Genomic DNA, 19,347 nt, shown 5'->3' on the forward strand with positions numbered 1-19,347 from the left:
AGGGCTTAGGATTATACCAGGAGAGACTGGAGCAAGAAGAAAAGCCTCTAATGGAAGCCTGGAGAGGGTAGGCGAGGAGTGGTGGGAGACACATGGGGCAGACCAGCAAGAAACAGGGTTTAAGACAAAAGCAGGAAGGAATTTGAGGAAGGGAGGACAGGAGCAGCGTGCCTTGTCAGGTGCTGGAGTGAAATGTAATTGGACAAAGTCTGAGATGAAGATTTTGGATTTGACTGTGATGAATTGTAATGTTTCTTGCTTTTGGTTCATCTAGTCTCTTTCATCAGATTTCAAGTCATTCGTGAGAAGAAAACATAGCATCAACTTTAAATTTTCTCACAGTGCTGACAGTTCATTAGTAGATGCTGAACCACCTCTCTGCAATAGTTTTGAGAGGGTCGACAAGGGTTAGATAATTAGAGGTCTCATAAAATGTATATATGTACAAATTATTTTGGATGTGATGTACGTATAGAAACCCACTTGTGTATCTAAGACCATGCTTTCAGACTGAAATAAAATGATAAGCAGTGTTCCTTCAAATATGCATTTACCATGGTATTTTAAATCGGGTGCTACACCATAGTGATTTTGTTTGTGTGTTTGTTTGCATAGCCTGGCACCTGTGTTTGCTCTGTTTGTACCGTTTTACTGCTCCATCCCGAGAGTCCAGGTGGCACATATTCTGGGCCCGTTGTCCATCACAAACAAGACGCTGATTTATATATTGGGACTACAGGTACAGTATGCATTTTTATGTTCGTGTTTCTTTAACCAGATCTCTCTCTCTCTTTTTTTTTTTTTTTTTTTGGTCTTTTTCTCATTTGATCTCCTTGAAAACAGTGTGTTTTTTTCCCATAAGTTTGGCTTCGTGATCTATATCAAACGTTCAAAGGAAGTGTTACAGAACAAGAACGTCAAGGTATATAAGATACTAGAATACTTTCATAGCCTTTAGAAATCTGATAAGAGCTTTCACTGTAATTTGTATCGGTGGAAAATATTTTAATTTCATTGTACAATTGCGTTTAAGTGTCTTTTAAAAATCATAGTATGAAGTGGAAACAAATGAGAACAGTCAAAAGGTGGAAAGTGGAGAACCACTGTCAAAATTAATGTACTGAATAGAGTGTCACAAAGCTCTGAAGCGGAACCAGATATGCTTTGCCAGCTTCATAGCTCCTGCGCTGCACGGGCCTGATTGCACTGTCACCATCCACTAGATGGTTTGAGACGAAGGCCATTAGAGGACTGACTGTTCGACTTAAATTGAAAAAGAGTATCTTCACCAATATTCCATGAATATTGATTGCTCTCTGCTGGGTTCCAGGCGCAATGATAGAAGATACATGTGATTTTCAGTTTTCAACCTGTAGTACCTGTCACTTTTCTTTCACTCTCACACCTTTTGATGTAAATTTTTATTCTGCTGTTTCCTGTGGTACCGTGTGTAGCTTGGCCTTTCGATCCACCATTATGCTCGTAACATTCCTTACCCCACGCATGTGGAACCGGATACCAGTGTCACTGTAGAATGCCCTGCTCCCTCCCCTTTTAACCTTCAGCATTTCCTCTAACTTCTCTAGTCTGCTGTCCTGTGTTAGCAGTGGCTCATCTGGGGTGGGTGTTTCCTAACCAGTTTACAGCCGTTTCTCATGAAATGTGTTTATTCTTCATCTCTCAACCTATATAGCGTCACACTCTCCCTTATCCTCCCTGGTACTCGTATAACCTAATAGCCCATTTCCGCATTTTACTCTTACTACTAGGATTTGCTGTGGCATGTTTAATTTTTTTTTAAGATGTTACAACAGAAGGCAGAATGCAACGGTAGAAGAGCACCCTGGATGGGGGGCAGGAGACCCAAGTTCCAGTTCTGACATTGCACACATTACCTTGAGACTTGGGTCAAGTTATGGAAGCCTCTAAGCCTCATTGTTGACTCTAGTTATAGAGCATCTTTGAGGGTGAAAAACATTGTTTTATTAATTATGGAGTAGGAATTCAGTGGAGCATTGTGGAAAGTCTTTGGAGTCACGTAGACTTTGGTTTAATTGGTTGCTCTGGTAATTATTTTCTTTCTCTGTCACTTTTTCTGAGCCCCCATTTGCCCATCTGTAAAGTGGGGACAACGATATCTATCTTACAGGGTCATTTGAAGGATTAGAGATTATAGCATTGAGTTTTTAGGGTAATCTGAACAGATAATAAGAACTAAGTCAATTGGTTCCTATTATTAATTAATCATTTATGTCTCTGTGGCTGCCACCTTTGGTTTTTCTGAGATTGTGAGTGGGTTGTTTTTTTTGTTTTGTTTTGTTTTGTTGGTGAGGTAGAAGCTGGTGTCAGAAAGTAGAGGTGGAAATGCCCCTGGCTTCTTGATAAAATCTGAAGTCCTTAGCATGAATGGCATCCAGGGTTTCTTCTTGCCTGTCCCATGTCAGTCCCCACCCCTCCCCACCTTGACATGAGCGTGAACCTTTTGCTCCCAAAACTTCTGTTCTCTCCTTCCATCCCTCCCCTCTGGATCTTCGCACATGTTTCTGTGCCTCTGTCTCTTACTCAACAACTTCTTAAAACCAGGGACGTTTGACGCATGAATGGATGAGTGAATGAATGACTTTAATCATGATCAGGAGAGCAAAAATATTTGTGAAGGGTCATTTAAGTACACATGGCCCAAGAGCCAGTCATGTAATGCCCGGTGCTGGGGGCTGTGGAGGAGAAAATGAAGCATGAGATGTGGCACCTGCCCTCAAGAAGCCCAGCTAGGAGAGAAGGCATACAGTAAGTGCTGTGAAAGTATTAGCTGTTTTATTGTTCTCTATACTTTTAGAAAAAGACTACAGAAAAATATTTTTCCACATAATTCTCATCCTTGTTATTATCAGTCATTCACACTGAACAAGCATCCATGCTAGATCAAAGGATTAAATTTTAGATCAAGGGATTAAATTTGAAGTTGTAGCCAGTGTTCATTTCCACATTAGCTAACAGAAGAGCACAGCTTGTCAGATTCTTTTTTTACCTGTGCTTTGTCATCTCTTACCTTTGTCGTCTTTCTGTGTATCTTTTTTTCTATGTATCCTTGATAAATGGGCGCCACTTTGAGGTTTTCATGTAGCACAGTGTCAGCAATGAACCCGCTTCTTTCTCTACAAGCAGAAGTGCTTAAACTCCCCATCTAAAGATCTAAATGTGAACAAACGCGAAGCTACAAGTCTTTTTTTTTAATCTGTATATGTGACTTTATTTTATTCCCTAAATATTTCAGTGTATATTTCCTATAAACAAGGGCATTCTCTTACATAACCATTGTTCAGTTAACAAAATTGGGAAATTAACATTGATACAATCTTATTCAAATTTATATCTTATTCAAATTTCTATCTTATTCAAATTTCACCAATCGTCCCAATAATATCCTGTTATTAGGCTACAAATCTTTTCTTTCTTGCAGGAACACTTTGAGATGTCTTGTGACTTTTTTTTTTTTTAAACCCTGAGCACACCCTTGGAGGTAAATGATTTGGAAAACAAAGGGAGAGGTTTCATAAGACCCAATTCTAACTGCTTTTGCCATTAATGAACTTTGATACCATTACTTAGTTTGCTCTTTCTTGGGTAAACTGGAATGAGAGTGTCAGCAGTTAAGCAGAGCAGCATTGGACATGGACCTGTATGCTGGCAGATGTCTTCCATCTAAAACTAGAGTAGCAATAACAAGAAATTGAAATGAGAGAATTATATAAACTAGTATTACATGTCATTACTTAACACCAAGCATTGGATGGTGACTACATATTTTGTATGTTGTTAATGCTAATAATTTCTTTCTATATAGTATTTTACTTTGTTTAAGCCAATTAATGTCCATTTGTAATTAAGAATATGCTTGAATTTCACTTATTTTTCTTTGCACGGGAGTGGGCTGGGTTCAACCAATCTGTTTTAGGCTATTGAAAAGCTGAGTTAGGTCTTGGTATAAAAAAAAAGAAAGAAAAGAAAAGAAAAATTAGTATGTTGTTTTCTTTTATATAACAGAATTGATATTTATTAATTTTCTATTTGTTTATATTAAGATATATATAATTAAGACTTAACATAAATGGTTATGGCTGGAGTTATGTAAAAATAAATATGCTGTGACTGGCAGTCGAATTTCATTTTTAGTTGCCTTTTTTTTTCTTTTATAGCTTTTCACCTCTGGTTCCTACATCTGGATTGTAGCCATAAGTGGACTTGTAAGTGTGATTCCCCCCTCCCCCAATTCCCCCTCTTTTCTGAACAAACTTTAGGAAAAATGTCATATTTAGATCATGGGTCATATTCAGGTGTCAGATTGCATCTCAGAGCTACCTTAGTGATGAAAAAGCCAGTTGCATGGATAATTGAGATGAAAGAAGCCAGTTTGTCTCAGTTTTCAAGGTAATTTTAATGAAAGTTTTAGCTGAGTTTTTCAGTGTTATTTTTAAATTACTTAGTAGTTGAACTCATAGTAGGACAAAATGGCAGAAAAAGAAAATGAAGAAGTTGGATTTACCAAAATTAGTGAGAGATATTCTGCTTGTTTCGGAAAGAGACATGGTCATGCAAGGGGAAAAATAAGGTTAAGTGGAAAGTCAGGTGGATTGGAACTGATGGAAGATTCATCAGGGTGTGTGGCCAGAGAAGGAAGAGGGCGGCGTCTCCTCTGTGTGCCAGACCGCCTTCATCTTCCCCATCCCCACCCTGCTGTATTGTATTTTATTTTATTTTAATAAGCATATAAGTTTATTTTAATAAACTCTATGAGGTATTGAAAGTGAATCTAAAGCATGAAATTGAGCTTTATTTTTCATCCATGGCTTAAATTTGAACTCCCAAATTTATCTAAAAATAAGTTTATAACTAGTATATGTGAAATACAGTTTTCAATTTCTTTCTTGGAAAAGTCTAAGAAAATTACAGACTGGATTTATAGTAACATGTATAACATCAAAGGGAAAGGATTTGGAAATAACTGCATTCCACTGCAGACATTTTAAGTAAGTTATCACTACTTATTCTTGTTTCCTGGGTGAATGGTATTTTGAGACACTGGGTCATTACTTTAAGCCTGCTCACTTCTTTCCTTCCTTTATGCTGTCTGTTTTATTCCTTTTCTATGTTTATTCTTTTCATATACAACTTAATCCTTCACTCCTCACAACATCCAACCAGAATTCTGGGGATTGAAGTCACTTTGTTTCCCCCTCCCTAAACATTTTTCTGAGATGCCCAGATTTGCTTCAGGAACACAGAGCTGAACTCCATTGTGGGGTCTTCAAGCCATCTGAGCCACCTGGTATTCTTAAGACTTGTAGTGATTTAAAGGACAGCCTGGGGTCATACTAATCCTGTGGGGCACAGTGGCCAGGCTCTGCCCAGTCTAATCTCATCCCCACTTGAACTGCCAGCTTGATTGGCAGGTACTTAACCAGCCTGCAGACAATAGGTAGTTCATTGCTTTCATAATGAAAGCAGCATGAGAATTCACTCTGTTGTTCATGATAAAGTTCTGTTTCTCTTAGCAGTGATAATCTTGAGCCCTTTTTTGGATATTTTCCTAAAGCATTCAAAAATTTGAAAAGTACCTTATTGTGTTATATTTCATTGTGTTAGTTTACTGTTAATTGATTTGCTCACATTATCTGAACCCCTCTTTAATAACTCATTATGTGACTCATTTGTTTCAAGGCATCCCATTTTCTTTCTTTATTCTGTTTTCAGATTCCTGGTTTTAAAATAAGTTCTTGCTGTCACCTCAGAAAGTTTCACTTTGTGACATTCGGTGCTCTAGAATTGGAGGTTGCATTTTTTATCTCTTTCTAGTCTTTTTAAAATCTAAAGTATGTGTGTTGTGATCAGTCTTTTCTCGTACAGACGCTTAACAGGTGGTAAGGTGCTTGATTTAATTTTTTAAAGGATCAGAAGTTTAACAAATGTTTAACATTAAAATTCCTAGTTTCAGAAGCGTGAATAGAATTGCTCAGTACTTGAAATATAATCCCCAGATGAATGTAGCTAGCATTTGAATAATCCCACTATTAGTAAACCCCTTTGAGCCAATTGAATCTTCACTTTATAGTAACTAATTCAACTAATATTACTGACCTCCTACCATTACACAAATCTGATAAATCTTCACATCAGCCTTGTTCTTTACTATTATTCCACCATAGTTAGATGATACTGTGTTTACTTAAGATGATTAACATCAGGGATAATTACACCAGTTTTCCTTCATGCTATACCATAGATGTTAGTGCTTGTTTTGAATTTAATGAATATTTTGTTTCTGACTTTTTCCAGAAAAACCATACATTTGTTATGAAATATTTAATATAATATGGTATACTTTAGATAAGGATAATTATAAAGGAGGATATTCAAACTATTTGTGAATGTTTGGTTTACACACCACTGATTGAGGGATGGAGATCTGAGATTGACAAAGCCACAGCTTGTCCCAGATGTCTCTTGCTCAACCTGACTTCTCCTCTCCCTGTGTTTATCAGGCAACTTCCCTTTTTTGTTTTTGTGGCGGCGGAGGGTGGGGGGGGGGTTGTTTTTATCCTAAATAAAATACTAAAAAGAAAATAAAAGTTTTACTACCAGAAAGAAATGCACAGATGGTTTTCAGTGTTTTGGAGGAATGTTAGAAAACCTGTTGATAAAATAATCACCTTTTAGCTCTGAAACCAGTAGTTCTCCTAACATACTATATGTAGTAAGGAAGTAATTTTATTTCAATCTGTGTTTTTAAGAGAAAGAGCTTTTTTTTATAAAAAGACATTTGTATAAACCTAAGTCATGTGTTATCTGCTGTCATAGAAACCAAAACCTTTACTCATGTTCTTCTGAAAAGCTGCCAGCTTTGGGTTTATTTTATTTAGTTATTGGTGGATTTATTTTGCTTAGGCTGCTTTTTCTCTCTGCTTGTGTCACCCATTCTTTCATGATTAGAAATGTTTCTGAATACATAGCTTAAAAATATCCCGCTGACTAAAAGAGGAGGAGGAGATAAATTATATCAGGACAGTATTTTGCTAGGTGGGAGTGCACTTTCTGTCTTCAGTGATGTCACAGAAAAGAATAAGGACTAAATATTTTTCCTGGGTGGAGGGGGGTTGGGGAAGTGTGTTTAGCTTATGAGGAGCAATAATGAGTTAATTTGACTAGGACAGCTGTCTCTCCACAGTTCTGTTTTGTGATCCCTCAGGGATTCCAGCTGCTGCCAGAAAGGATAAGGGTCGTTCGGTTTACGTAAAGATTAAGGTTACAGTAAGTCTCCTACATACGAACCTTCAAGTTGCGAACCTTCAAAGATGGCAGTGCGCGTTCACATGTCCAGTGAAGTTAGTTCACGTGTCTGGCGTACATTGTCACGTGCGTGCATCCTCTACAAGTGGTTGTGCTTTTGTGTCCTTTACGGTACTGTATAGAGTACAGCACCGTACTCTATACAGTATCTGTACAGTAGTACAGAATCTTTATTTCAAGCCCAGGATGTCAGGAAGCAAGCGTAAAAGCAGCGGTGATGTAGCTGGTACTTGCCTGTTCCCTCGATGCCAGTGCCTGGATGCCAGCTGTTGTACTGGACTACTGTACTTTTCAAGGTACTGTACTGTAAGACTAAAAATGTTTTCTTTATTTTTTGTGGGTTTTTTTTCATGTATTATTTGTGTGAAGAGTATTATAAACCTATTACAGTACAGTACTGTATAGCCGATTGTGTTAGTTGGGTACCTAGGCTAATTTTGTTGGACTTACAAACAAATTGGATTTATGAATGTGCTCTCGGAACAGAACTCGTTTGTATGTAGGGGACTTAACTGTATTCACACGTACCATTGATACATGTTTTAATGTTGCGTTGTTCTTCCTTTGACAATTCTGGCTTCTAACACCAACATTTTTTTTTTTTTTGGCTGCATTGGGTCTTCGTTGCTGCGCACAGTCTTTCTCTAGCGTGGCAAGCGGGGGCTGCTCTTCGTTGCGGCGGCTTCTCTTGTTGCAGAGCACAGGCTCTAGGCGCGTGGGCTTCAGTAGTTGTGGCTCGCGGGCTCTAGAGCTCAGCTCAGTAGTTGTGGTTCATGGGCTTAGTTGCTCTGCAGCATGTGGGATCTTCCCAGACCAGGGCTCAAACCCGTGTCCCCTGCATTGGCAGGCGGATTCTTCCCAACACCAACATTTTTTTTTTTTTTTTTTTTTTTTTTTTTTTTTTTTGCGGTACGTGGGCCTCTCACTGCTGTGGCCTCTCCCGTTGCGGAGCACAGGCTCCGGACACGCAGGCTCAGCAGACATGGCCCACGGGCCCAGCCGCTCCGCGGCATGTGGGGTCCTCCCAGACCGGGGCACGAACCCGCGTCCCCTGCATCGGCAGGTGGACTCTCAACCACTGCGCCACCAGGGAAGCCCCCAACACCAACATTTAATATCTAAACTACGACTGTTTTCATGAAAGTTTGCAAAATTGTAATTGGAAAGCTTGGCTATTGTAGCCAAGTGAAATATTTCAGTGTAAGTGAGTGCTTGAAAATGTTAGTATACAGCTACTTTCATCATATTCGCACCTCATGTCTAACTACTCTTCTTCACGTCTTTGGTGAGAGACCTTCAAAAATTGAGGCCACTCTATATGTTCACAGTTCCTCCAGTCTTGTTACACATTAATACTTTTTTTTTCCTTAAAGAAAATATTGCTTTCTTATCAAACTTTATTTAAGGTCTTTTGTGGTTCTGCAGAAAGTCTTCAGGCCCTCCGTATCCTTGCACTTCTTCATTTTCTGCCATCTTATGAATCATAGTTATGAGTCATTACCCCTGGGATGTACCCTAATTCTCAAAAGCTGATGTCTCGGGCCTGAGCTGATTCTAGCACGATTAAAATAGGAGCCTGCTTTTGCCAGTTTTTCTCTTTTTACAGTTCACATATTTATCACCATTTGGTCCTCTTTCAAGCTGTTCCGCAGCAGATGAACAGACAGACCTGTACTTCTCAGACTCCAGGCTTCTCCCCTTCAACCTGTCCATTTACCATCTAGTCATTTCCTGCATTTGTTACCTGTTCTGTACAGTATGTCAGACTTTGATTATCTTGTGATCAAGCAACCTTAGTGTGAAAGAAAATCTGTCCTACTCAGTAACAAGATTAGAAACATAGATTCACACCAGATTCGTTAGGACTTTGGATGTGGTCTGAGTTTGTATTTTTATCTGTAGGCAGTGAGGATCTTTAAAGCTTTTCAAACAAAAAACTTCACGATGGTGCAAGATTATAGAAGTCTTATTAGGGTTTGTAAGTCAAAGAAGGGGGGAAGGAGAGAGTTGAGCAACCTTGAAGGAGTCAGGATGGCTCATTTGTGGGCTGTGATTTGTCTATCTGTCTTCCCCCAACAAGAGTTTTAAAGACAAAAAAAAATAAAACATTGTCTTATGGTAACTGTAAAAGAAAAAGCATCAAACAGAACCTTATGTTGATGGGCTTTCCAAGTCATGGTATATCATCAAGGAGAAAGCTTAATGGAATTAGCATAATCTGCTATGGAAATCAGAACTTCTTTGGAGTAAGTTTTCGAATCCTGACCTGCATCTCGGGTGAACGAGGATGGGGAGTTGGGTCCTCTGAGCCTTGCCCTGCTTTTCACGTCTTTCTCTGCTCTTCATGCTTCCTTTTCTTCTTCCTTATTCTTGCTTCCCTTAGATTTCTTTTCCCAATTCACCAAAAGAAGGGTACAGTGTAGCAGGTCAGGTAACTCATCTGATGCCCAAGGTTTTCAGTTGAACTTTAGGGACTAAGATGATTTTCTAGCAGTTCATTGAAAATGAGGGCAGGGCTTTCCTGGTGGTGCAGTGGTTAAGAGTCCGCCTGCCAGTGCAGGGGACACAGGTTCGAGCCCTGCTCCAGGAAGATCCCATGTGCCTCAGAGCAACTAAGCCCGTGCGCCACAACTACTGAGCCTGTGCTCTAGAGCCCGTGGGCCACAACTACCGAGCCCACGCACCACAACTACTGAAACCTGTGCACCTAGAGCCCGTGCTCCACAACAAGAGAAGCCACTGCAATGAAGAGTAGCCCCCGCTCGCCACGACTAGAGAAAGCCTGCACGCAGCAACGAAGACCCAACGCAGCCAAAAATAAATAAATAAATTTATGAAAAGAAAAAGAAAATGAGGACAGAAGCTGCAGAGGGAGGTCAAGGCTGGTTAGAGCTGTGAGGTGGGTTGGACTTGTGAAAGAACCTAGTGTAGAAGTGGATCCTTAAGAAACAGCCATATTTAGAGGGTGCTTTCACCTTCTTATATAACACAGTATTTACAATCCCAACACCAAATGGAGTGCTTATCAATCCATTGTACATCTCTCTCTCTCTCGTTCATTGATTCATTCATACCTTCTCTCTCCCCCCATTTTCCCTCCCTTCCTCTCTGTGCCCCCTTCCCCTGTCCCAAAACCTTCTGTCCTCTGCCTTGTCATGACAATTACAACTCAGTCCGGGGCTGACAGAATGTCTTATTAGACAAGTGTTACACAGGGAGTGACTAGTAGACTTTTAAATGTTCACTGCAGAACAGATGAAATCATGCCAATGTCTTGATAAAACTGTCAGAGAAGTGCCTCATAAAGTATAGCTATAAAATTTTCATTACTGTAGCTTACCTTCTACTAACTTACCTTTCTTTAGGCAAAAACCTTTTGGAGGCTTTCAGAATTAGGCCTCCTCAGGCCCCTCTCTCAGCCCTTTGGACCCTGTGCTCCAGGGACACTGAGCGTCTTGCTCTTCCCGGCACCTCGTGCTGTCTCAGGATTCTGTGCCATCACTTATTTGTCTTTAACAAACACATGGCTCTTACTATGTACCAGGCACTTGTGGTAGATGATGTTGTTTCTTCAACTGTTTTGTTTGTTGAGAATATTTGCTGCCCGTCTCTGTGGGCACCTCCCTGAAAGGCCTGCCTCTACGTGCCCTGCTAACATCAGACTCTACTGTGTGACTTACATGAGCCACTGGACCATGAGCAGAAGTGATGAATGCTTCACAAGCAGAAGTTTTAAGAACCATTGTGTGGTTCTGCCATTGCTCTGTTGCTTCTGTCATGAGAAAAGCATGTGACGTATAGAAGCTGCTCCTTCAGCCCAGACCCCAGAATGAAGAAGACACACGGATCAGGGCTGTGGCCAACATGTAAGATGAGTGAGGAATAAACCTTTGTTATAAGCTACTGAAATCTGGGATAATTTGTTACCACAGTATAACCTAGAGAGAGCAGACTAATACAGCTCTTTTCTAAGCAGTTTACTAATATTATTTAATTAGTCCTCCTGAAAACCTGATGATGTAGGAACTGTTGTCCCCGTTTTATAGATGAAGAAACTGAGGCACAGAGAACTTAAGTTATTTGCCAAGAATAACTGATAAGTAGTGGAGACAACATTCAAATGCAGGTACTGGAGCTTTGGTGTCTGTGCTCTTAAGAGGTGGCTTTCCATAACCATATGCAGGTTCTTCCAACTACGTCCATTCCTTCACCATTAGATGCCTTCTTTTCCTAGAAAAAAACTTATTCATTTAAGTTCTCACTCTGAAGCCTTTTCTGAGTCTGCCCTTTCAGTTTAGAAACTATACATTATTCTTTATTTTATAATCCCCAGTGCCTAGCAAAATGTCTGGCATTTTATCTTTAGTCTATAACTAATTGTTGAGTTTCAGAATTCAGTATTATCAAAATAATTATTTCTGTGCAATAAAACGCTGTAGCTCTTTGTGATCGTTGGGATGCTGTCAGCGTGTACTGCCTCACTAGGTTCTTGACACTCTCTCTACGGCGGTGGAGAACCTGGGCTTACCATCTGAAAGATGAGGAGGCTGAAGTTGAGGTTGCACAGCTGATGGATCATAGAGCCAGGACCAAAGGCCAGGTGTTCTGGCAGTTCAGTGGGTTCAGTGCCTTCCACTGCACATTTCAAGGCTCTCATCCATGTCTGTTTCAACCACAAGACACTTAGGTACAAAGCTGTTCTTAGATCTTCCCTTGACTATACCACCAAGATGAGGCCCTGATCATCGTCAACGGAGACACGATTCTGGAGGGAGATCTTGGTCATGAAGAAGTTTTAAAAGTACCCAGAGGTGCTGAAAGACACATATCCACAGCAGCTTCCTGCAGCCTTCATTAAAAATGTTGTGGGCCGACCAATATCCAAGAAAACTTTATCCCATTGGCAGCCTCTGCCTCCTCCCTATTATGAAGAATTCTGTCTATAGCTATACTGTACTTTCTTCTCTAATATCATCAAAGATATTTAACTGGTCCTCCATATGATGGATTAAAAATGCAGCTCAAACCTCACCTTCAACAAACTCTTTGTCTTGTGTTTCTGGCATTGTCATGTACAAGAAAACGAAGTAAAGGATGGCTTTGAGAAAGCGTAAAGGATAGTATAAAACATATTGAGCTGGGTCAGTACTGCTGCTGGTCAAAGGAAAAAGAAATGGAGATAAGGAAGAGGTTAGCAAGAAAAACACGCATGCATTTTCATTTTAGATGATTGCTGGTAGATTACATGGCAGTTGCCCCACAGAGCATTTTCTCGCAGGGTCTTTACGTTGTTTTCCTATCAGGAGATGGAAAGTCTTGAGTCGGTTTTGATTATCTCTTTAAACTGATTTTTTTTAATAGAAATGTCCAGTGTTCCTTCTTCTTTGCAGCTGATTGTGTTGATATTTTTCCTATATCTTGACTTTAACCTCTGGTAAAGAACTATGGTAAAAATCAGTGCATGAGATTTTGAATATATTCATTATAAACAACAGCATATTATCAGAAAGTCTTATGTTAGTTTATGTTAGCTTGGAATATTTTTAAGGTATCAGAAGTTTTTTATTGCTAAAGATTGGTTTTAGTCTCCGAAAATCCCACCTCTTTTATAAAGTTTAAGAGGAGAATTATACATCCAGAAATGTCTTAATCTTTCTAGATCTTCACATTTACTTTTTTTTGAAAAATTTTTTTCTTTTTTGTTCATTAAAGTGTTACATGCAATAAAATTTACCAATTTGAATTGTACAGTTTGGTGAATTTGGGTCCTTGTATACAGTTTTGTAACCACCACAATCAGGATAGAAAACAGTCCCGTCACCCTAAACATTTTTTTCATGCTGCTGTGAAGATCTGTATACACATTTATGTGTGGACATATGTTTTTACTTCTCTTGGGTAAATGCCTAGGAGTAGAATTGCTAGAATTTATCATATGAAAAATATATGGTACCATATTATTTTACAAAGTGACTGTGTCATTTTGCATTTCCACCGTCAGTGCGTGAGCATTCCAGTTCCTCCGCCTCCTTGCCAGAACTCCGCATTGTCAGTCATTTTAAGTTCAGTCATTCTAGGTGGTGTGTAATTATATCTTGTGGTTTTAATTTGCGTTTCTCTAATGACTAGGGATTTGGGCATCTTTTCCTGTGACTATTAGCCATTTGTATATCTTCCTTTGTGTTGTGTCTGTTCAAATCTTTCACCCACTTTTTCGTTGGGTTACATTTGTATTATAATTACATCAAAAGAGTTCTTTTTATATTCTGGATATAAGCCCTTTGTTGGATATATTTTGTAAAAATTTTATACCAGTCTGTGGTTTGCCTCTTCGTTTCCTTAACTATGACTTTCAATAAGCAAAAGTTTTAACTTGACTAATTCAGTGTTTCAGTTTTTAAAATAGTTTGTGCTTTGGTATCTTAAGAAATATTTGTTAATCTGATGTCACAAACATTTTGTCCTATGTTTTCATCTAGAATTTAATGGTTTTTGCTGTTACATTTAGGCCTAAGATCCACTTTGAGTATAATATTTGTGAAGTTAAGGGTTGAGATGTATTTTTTTCCATACAGATATCTAGCATTGTTCCATCAACGTTGAAAAGACTCTTTTCTCTTTTGCGTATTACCCTAGCACCTTTGTTGAAAGTCCGTTGACCAGTGTGAGTCTGTTTCTTGACTTTCTTTTCTATCTCAGTGATTTATATGTTTGTTCTCATGCCAGTACCATACTGTTTGAGTACTTTTGAGTATGGTAAGTCTTGAAACCAGGTAACGTAAGTATTCCAACTTTGTTCATCTTTTTCAAAACTGGTCAAGCTATTTTAGGAACATTGACTTTCCATATGCCTTTTTAAATCAACTTATAATTTCCTTCAAAAAAGAAAAAATACAGTTAATATTTTGCTTGAGATTGCACTGAAACTATAGATCAGTTAGGAAGGATTGCCATTTTGATATTTTAAAATATGGCCACAGATTATTTTATACTTCAAGAGATGGAGCTTAATTTCCCTCTTCTAGAGTGTGGGCTATACTTAGCGATTCACTTATAATGAATAGAATATGGCGGGATGGAGTGTGACTCCAAAAGGCTGATGATAAGAGGCACGTTACTTCTATCCTGCTCCCTCTCAGGTCACTCATTCTGGGGGAAGCCAGCTGCCATGTCACAAGGGTACTGAAGCAGCCCTGTGGAGAGGTCTGCAAGGCAAAGAATGATGGCATCCTGCCAGCAGTCAGCACTGACTTGCCAGTTGTGTTTCTGAGCCACATTAGAAGCTGGTCCTTCAGCCCCAGTCAGGAGTCCCAGATGAAGGCAGGTAGGCTGACATCTCGACTGCAGCCTCATGAGAGACCTTGAGCTACAGCCACCCAACTAAGCAGTCCCTAGATTTCTGACCCACATAAACTGTACATATAATAAATGCTTATTGTTTTAAGCCACTGAGTTTTGGGTAATTTGTTAGTCAGTAATAGATAACTAGTACAACTATTTTAACAATATTGGGTCTTCCAATTCATAAACATAATATGTCTACATTTTTCTAGTAATTCTTCAATTCCCCTTTTTAATTTTTAAATTTTCGATGTACAGGCCCTACACATCTTTCATTAAATGTATTCCTTTTTGTGGGGTTTTGATGCTATTTTAAATGGAGTTATTTTGTTTGCTGCTTGTATATAGAAACGCAGTTGATTTCTGTATATTGCTATTGTATACTGTAGTTTTGCTGAATTTGTTGTTTCTGTGGATTCCTTATGGTTTCCTACATATATGATCAAGTCATCAGGAAATAGGTTTGGTTTATATGTTTTACTTCTTCGTTTCTAATCTGTGCCTTTTATTTTTCTTGCCTATTGCACTAGCTAAGACCTCTAGTATAATGTTAAATAAGAGTGGTGAATAGACATCCTTGCCTTGTTCCTGGTCTTAAAAAAGGATTTCGTTTTTCCCTGTTGAGTCTCTATCTATAAATGTGTAAGTTGTTCTTGATCTTTACATTCATTTTTAATTTGTTATTTTTAGTCCAATGTAAGAAGCAAATTTTTAACATAAGCCTGTTTTCCCCTCGATTTTAGTTTGTTGAATCAGTTTATGAAAGTGAATATAAGTTTAAAGGGAGGTGGTCTCCTTGTTGAAAGGGAAATTCAAAGGTATTTACATTTTAGCATTTGATTAAGACTTTTTTCCATGTGCTAGAGACTCTAGCTGTCTCCCAATGTATTTTTTTCCTTCATAACAGAACCTTCATCTTATTTGAGGCAGCAGGGCCGCCAACTAAAAGATCACGTTTTCCAGTCTCCTTTGCATCTAGGTATGGCTATCAGACTAAATCCTGGCATCCTGGCTAATGAGCTATAAACATACGTATTGGTGGGACTTCTAGGAAGGCTCCTTAAAGTAGCCTTTTGTCCTTTTGTTCTTCCTCATTTTCTTCTCCCCGCTGCCTGGAATGCAGTTAAGATGGTTGGAGCTTTTCTAACCTGAGGGAGAAATAAATTTCTGTTGTATTTAAGCCACTGTTATTTGCAGTTTTCTGCTTTATGCAGTTAACCTAATCCTCTTGACGCATGATTTTCTGAAAGAAAAAGCTTAGAGCAGCTTTCTAAGACAATTTGTTAGAAACAAATAATCTATTATTAGTTTAATTAATTCTGTTAATTAATTCTGTTATTCTTATTCAACTTTTCAAGAATCAGAAGGATACCCAGTGTTTAAATAGATACTTTAAAATAATATTGAAAGAGAAAAGAGGGCTATGGGAAATTCATCTGAATCACTCTTGTACTTGACAAAGAACAAGATAGCAAGACTCTTTCAATAAGTGCTTAACGCCACATGACTCTGTCACGAAAACAACAGTCATTTCATAATTAATCACAAGTGACACAAATAACTTGGGGCGTTTCTAACTTGTGTACATACTCTTTGCATAATAAAATGAGTAATTTCCAAAGTTCCTTCCTTCTTTCTTTAGTGTTTTTCAGTGAAGGAGAAGGAACAGGAAAATGTAAGGTTCGTTAGAGCAGGGCTTTTCTTTGTTTTGCCTCCTGCTGTATCCCAGTGTTTAGAACACAGCCTGGCACCTTATAGAAGTTCAGTAAAATATGTGTTGAATGAATACGTGAGGCCTCAGTGGGCCTGGTTTCCTCGGGACTTGAGTGAATATGAAGTCTGCATGAAAGGGTCCAGATACAAGGGAACATTTGTTCCCTCAGCTCCTCTTTATCTTGTGACGGCAATGCTCTCCCCCAGGAAAGCAGCCCCTTGTGTTTGTCCTACTGTCCCATTAGATGACAAGTTTCTTGAATGTTGGGACTGTGGTTCACTAGGACCCTGGCAGTGTAGTTTGCCAGGTAGGCTTTTGTTCAGCCACAGGTGACTGGAGAAGGAGATCAACAGAAACCTGAGTGCTGGTGCCAGGTCATGGTTTCTCATCTCCGCTGGCTGTGGTTTCATGCTAACACTAAACAAGACCAGAGGACAGTTGAGGTTTACTCTCTGTAATCAAGGGAGTTTCACATGTTTCCACACAGCAAATTAAATTCTTTATTCCCTTTGGCCTGGACTTTCAACTGCAAGAGGTCCGGAATGCTCTCTGGTTGCTTCACCTCTGGGACCCTTTACCTGGCCGGGGTTCCCAACTCCTGCTGCTTGAATGCTCTGGTTCCAGCTCTCCCTGCCCTTCACAGACACAGCCCGCTTGTTCATTTCCACTGTATCTGAGCATCCTGGCCCTGAGTCCTGGCCTGCCCGAGATCACTGCCACTGCTTCATCCCTTGCCATTGGGCCTCTCAGCTTGATCTTGGGCTTCCGGGCTCTGAGGGCCTGCCAGACCTCTCCCTTAGGATTTCCCCTGGCCTCTTGACACTGCAAATCCCAGCAGGTGGTCTATTTTTAAAGCCTCTTTTTTCACAAACTCTGGGGGTTTCAAGAAAACTATCATTCAGAAGTCCCAGGATAAGAAGGGTTGGTAATGTGATTATCAAATATTTATAGGAAACTAAATTCTTAAAGCTCTTTATATTTTAATCCTTTGTGTGAATACCTGTGTTGACCAAAAAATTAATCAATAGTCAATCTAAGAAAGCATGGAAATTTTTATCTGAGCCAACCCAAGGATTATAACCCAGGAGACAGCCTTTCAGAGAGCTCTGAGAACTTCCGCAGAGAGAAGGGGGAGGCCGATACACGTGTGACTGTGACGAAGGAGCACATGCAGTCAGGCACACATCTTACTAGAAGGCTCCTGCTATTTGCAAGGAACAGATACCTTAGCTAATGGTCTTAGTGTTTTTCTAAGTATGCAGAGGTGCAGGAAACTAAGTTTACAACAGTTTCTCCTGAAATATCTAACTGTCTTAAGATCCAGTTCTGTCAGTTTTCCCAGAGCACAAAGTGCTTCATCCTGAACTTCGCCTTGAAATCCTTTCAGAGTGTGCTGCTTGCTGTAGGTCAGCGACTGCAGTGGCTAATGACTTGATTCTTGGAGAACTGGATGGTGGGCAACTTTGTTTATTCTACAGTCCCTTCCCTTTCAGTCTTAGTATTGACTAAGGTTTGGGAGGCATTTCGTGACCAGTTTTTCCCACTGTGCTTAGGAATGCTCATTCCCAGGTCAGAGGAGGATTTCATTGATAGGCTACTCAGTGCTATTACTGGACTAGGCCCTGTTAACAGTAGCCAAAAGCCTCTGGACCTCCTGTCTCACTAGTCTGTTATGGTCTAGGAAATGGTTCCCTCTTGTTGCTTCTTCCCGTATCCAGAGTCACACTGTTACAATCATTGATCTTACAGGACTGTATGTTTGGTCAGTGGTTTCAAGTCACCTAATCATCATTTATTTTAGCACACATTTGGTAATGCAAAAAAACAATAATCTTGTAAAATAGGCAGAATACAAGTAATATAGCCAGTAAAATTAATAAGGTCATAAGTCAGTATCTAAACTAAGAGCTAAGGTGCAGCCCAGTATCTCCCCAGGTTGTCTGACCAGTCTATTCTGCACCAATCTCTAAGGAAAATGATATGTTGGCATTGTACATAAAGTTCATCTAAGGTGTCTGCGTGTACAAGGCAAGTGGTGGGTCATTGTGACCATTTACAGGATTGAGTAAGGAGTGTTATCATCTGAGGAGTTACATAGTAGCGCCAGAAGGAGAAAGATTGAGCATTGTGGTTGAGCAGGTATTTCTGCCGTAGGGTAGGTCTGGCTAACACATAATGCAGATGCACAGAGCACACTAGAGGAGGTGGAGGAGGACAAAACGGGCAGAGAAAATTTTGTGTTTAAATTTTTCTTTTCTTGCCTTAAAATATGAATTTTAATTTCACCACCTGAAACATTTTACAGTAGCACTTTATTTGTCTGACAGCTTGGGGTCATGCTGGTGTATCAGAGGTGGGGACAGGTGAATTCTACCTTTTTGTCACATGGGAAATATGAACTTAGGACCAAAAAAGTGTGTCTACTGGCACCTTTCCAATTTTCTTTAAAAGAATCTGAGATGACATTTTGGGGGTTTTTTGGACTATTCATTCATTCACGATTCTCCCAGCAGGTGCTCTTCTAGGTGCAGAGGCAAAACAGTGATCAAAACCAACCAAAATTCTTCCCCTTCCAGAGCATACATTCAAATAAGTAACCCTTAGAATAGAACTTTAAGCCAATGAGCACAAAAGCCCTACTTTATCCCCGCCAGAATTGGCAGCCGTGCATTTGTTTATTACTGGGTAGGATGTCCTAATTCTTCATAGGACGTTCCTACTAATATTGAACACATAATTTCATAACTGTATATGTGATGGTGAGGGGATAGATATGGGCAAGAGAATGAAAATCTTCGGCCTTCATCAATTCCCTGAAGGAATCTATGACCAAACCCCCCCCCATTAAGAACCCGCCCCCTTACTAAATTGTGAGCTCCTTAAGTACAGGCAACAATTATACATTGTCGTTATTTTTTTCTGTATTTCTTTAAAAGGTATATGATTTC

At 39.5% G+C, this 19,347-nt stretch overlaps 1 protein-coding gene across 2 annotated transcripts in view; it reads left to right on the forward strand.

Moving 5' to 3' along the window:
- The window catches only part of UBAC2 (UBA domain containing 2), a 152,632-nt gene that overhangs the window by 89,087 nt on the left and 44,198 nt on the right, over window positions 1–19,347 (forward strand). Inside the window, exons 5-6 of one of the 2 annotated variants that reach the window (XM_059995767.1) lie at window positions 616–739; window positions 4,197–4,244. In XM_059995767.1, the coding sequence (XP_059851750.1) occupies window positions 616–739; window positions 4,197–4,244 (172 nt within the window). The remainder of the gene's footprint in view (window positions 1–615; window positions 740–4,196; window positions 4,245–19,347) is intronic. The other variant, XM_059995768.1, reaches the window with a different exon arrangement.

This window comes from Delphinus delphis, chromosome 18, assembly GCF_949987515.2.
Source record: "Delphinus delphis chromosome 18, mDelDel1.2, whole genome shotgun sequence".
NCBI lineage: Eukaryota > Metazoa > Chordata > Mammalia > Artiodactyla > Delphinidae > Delphinus > Delphinus delphis.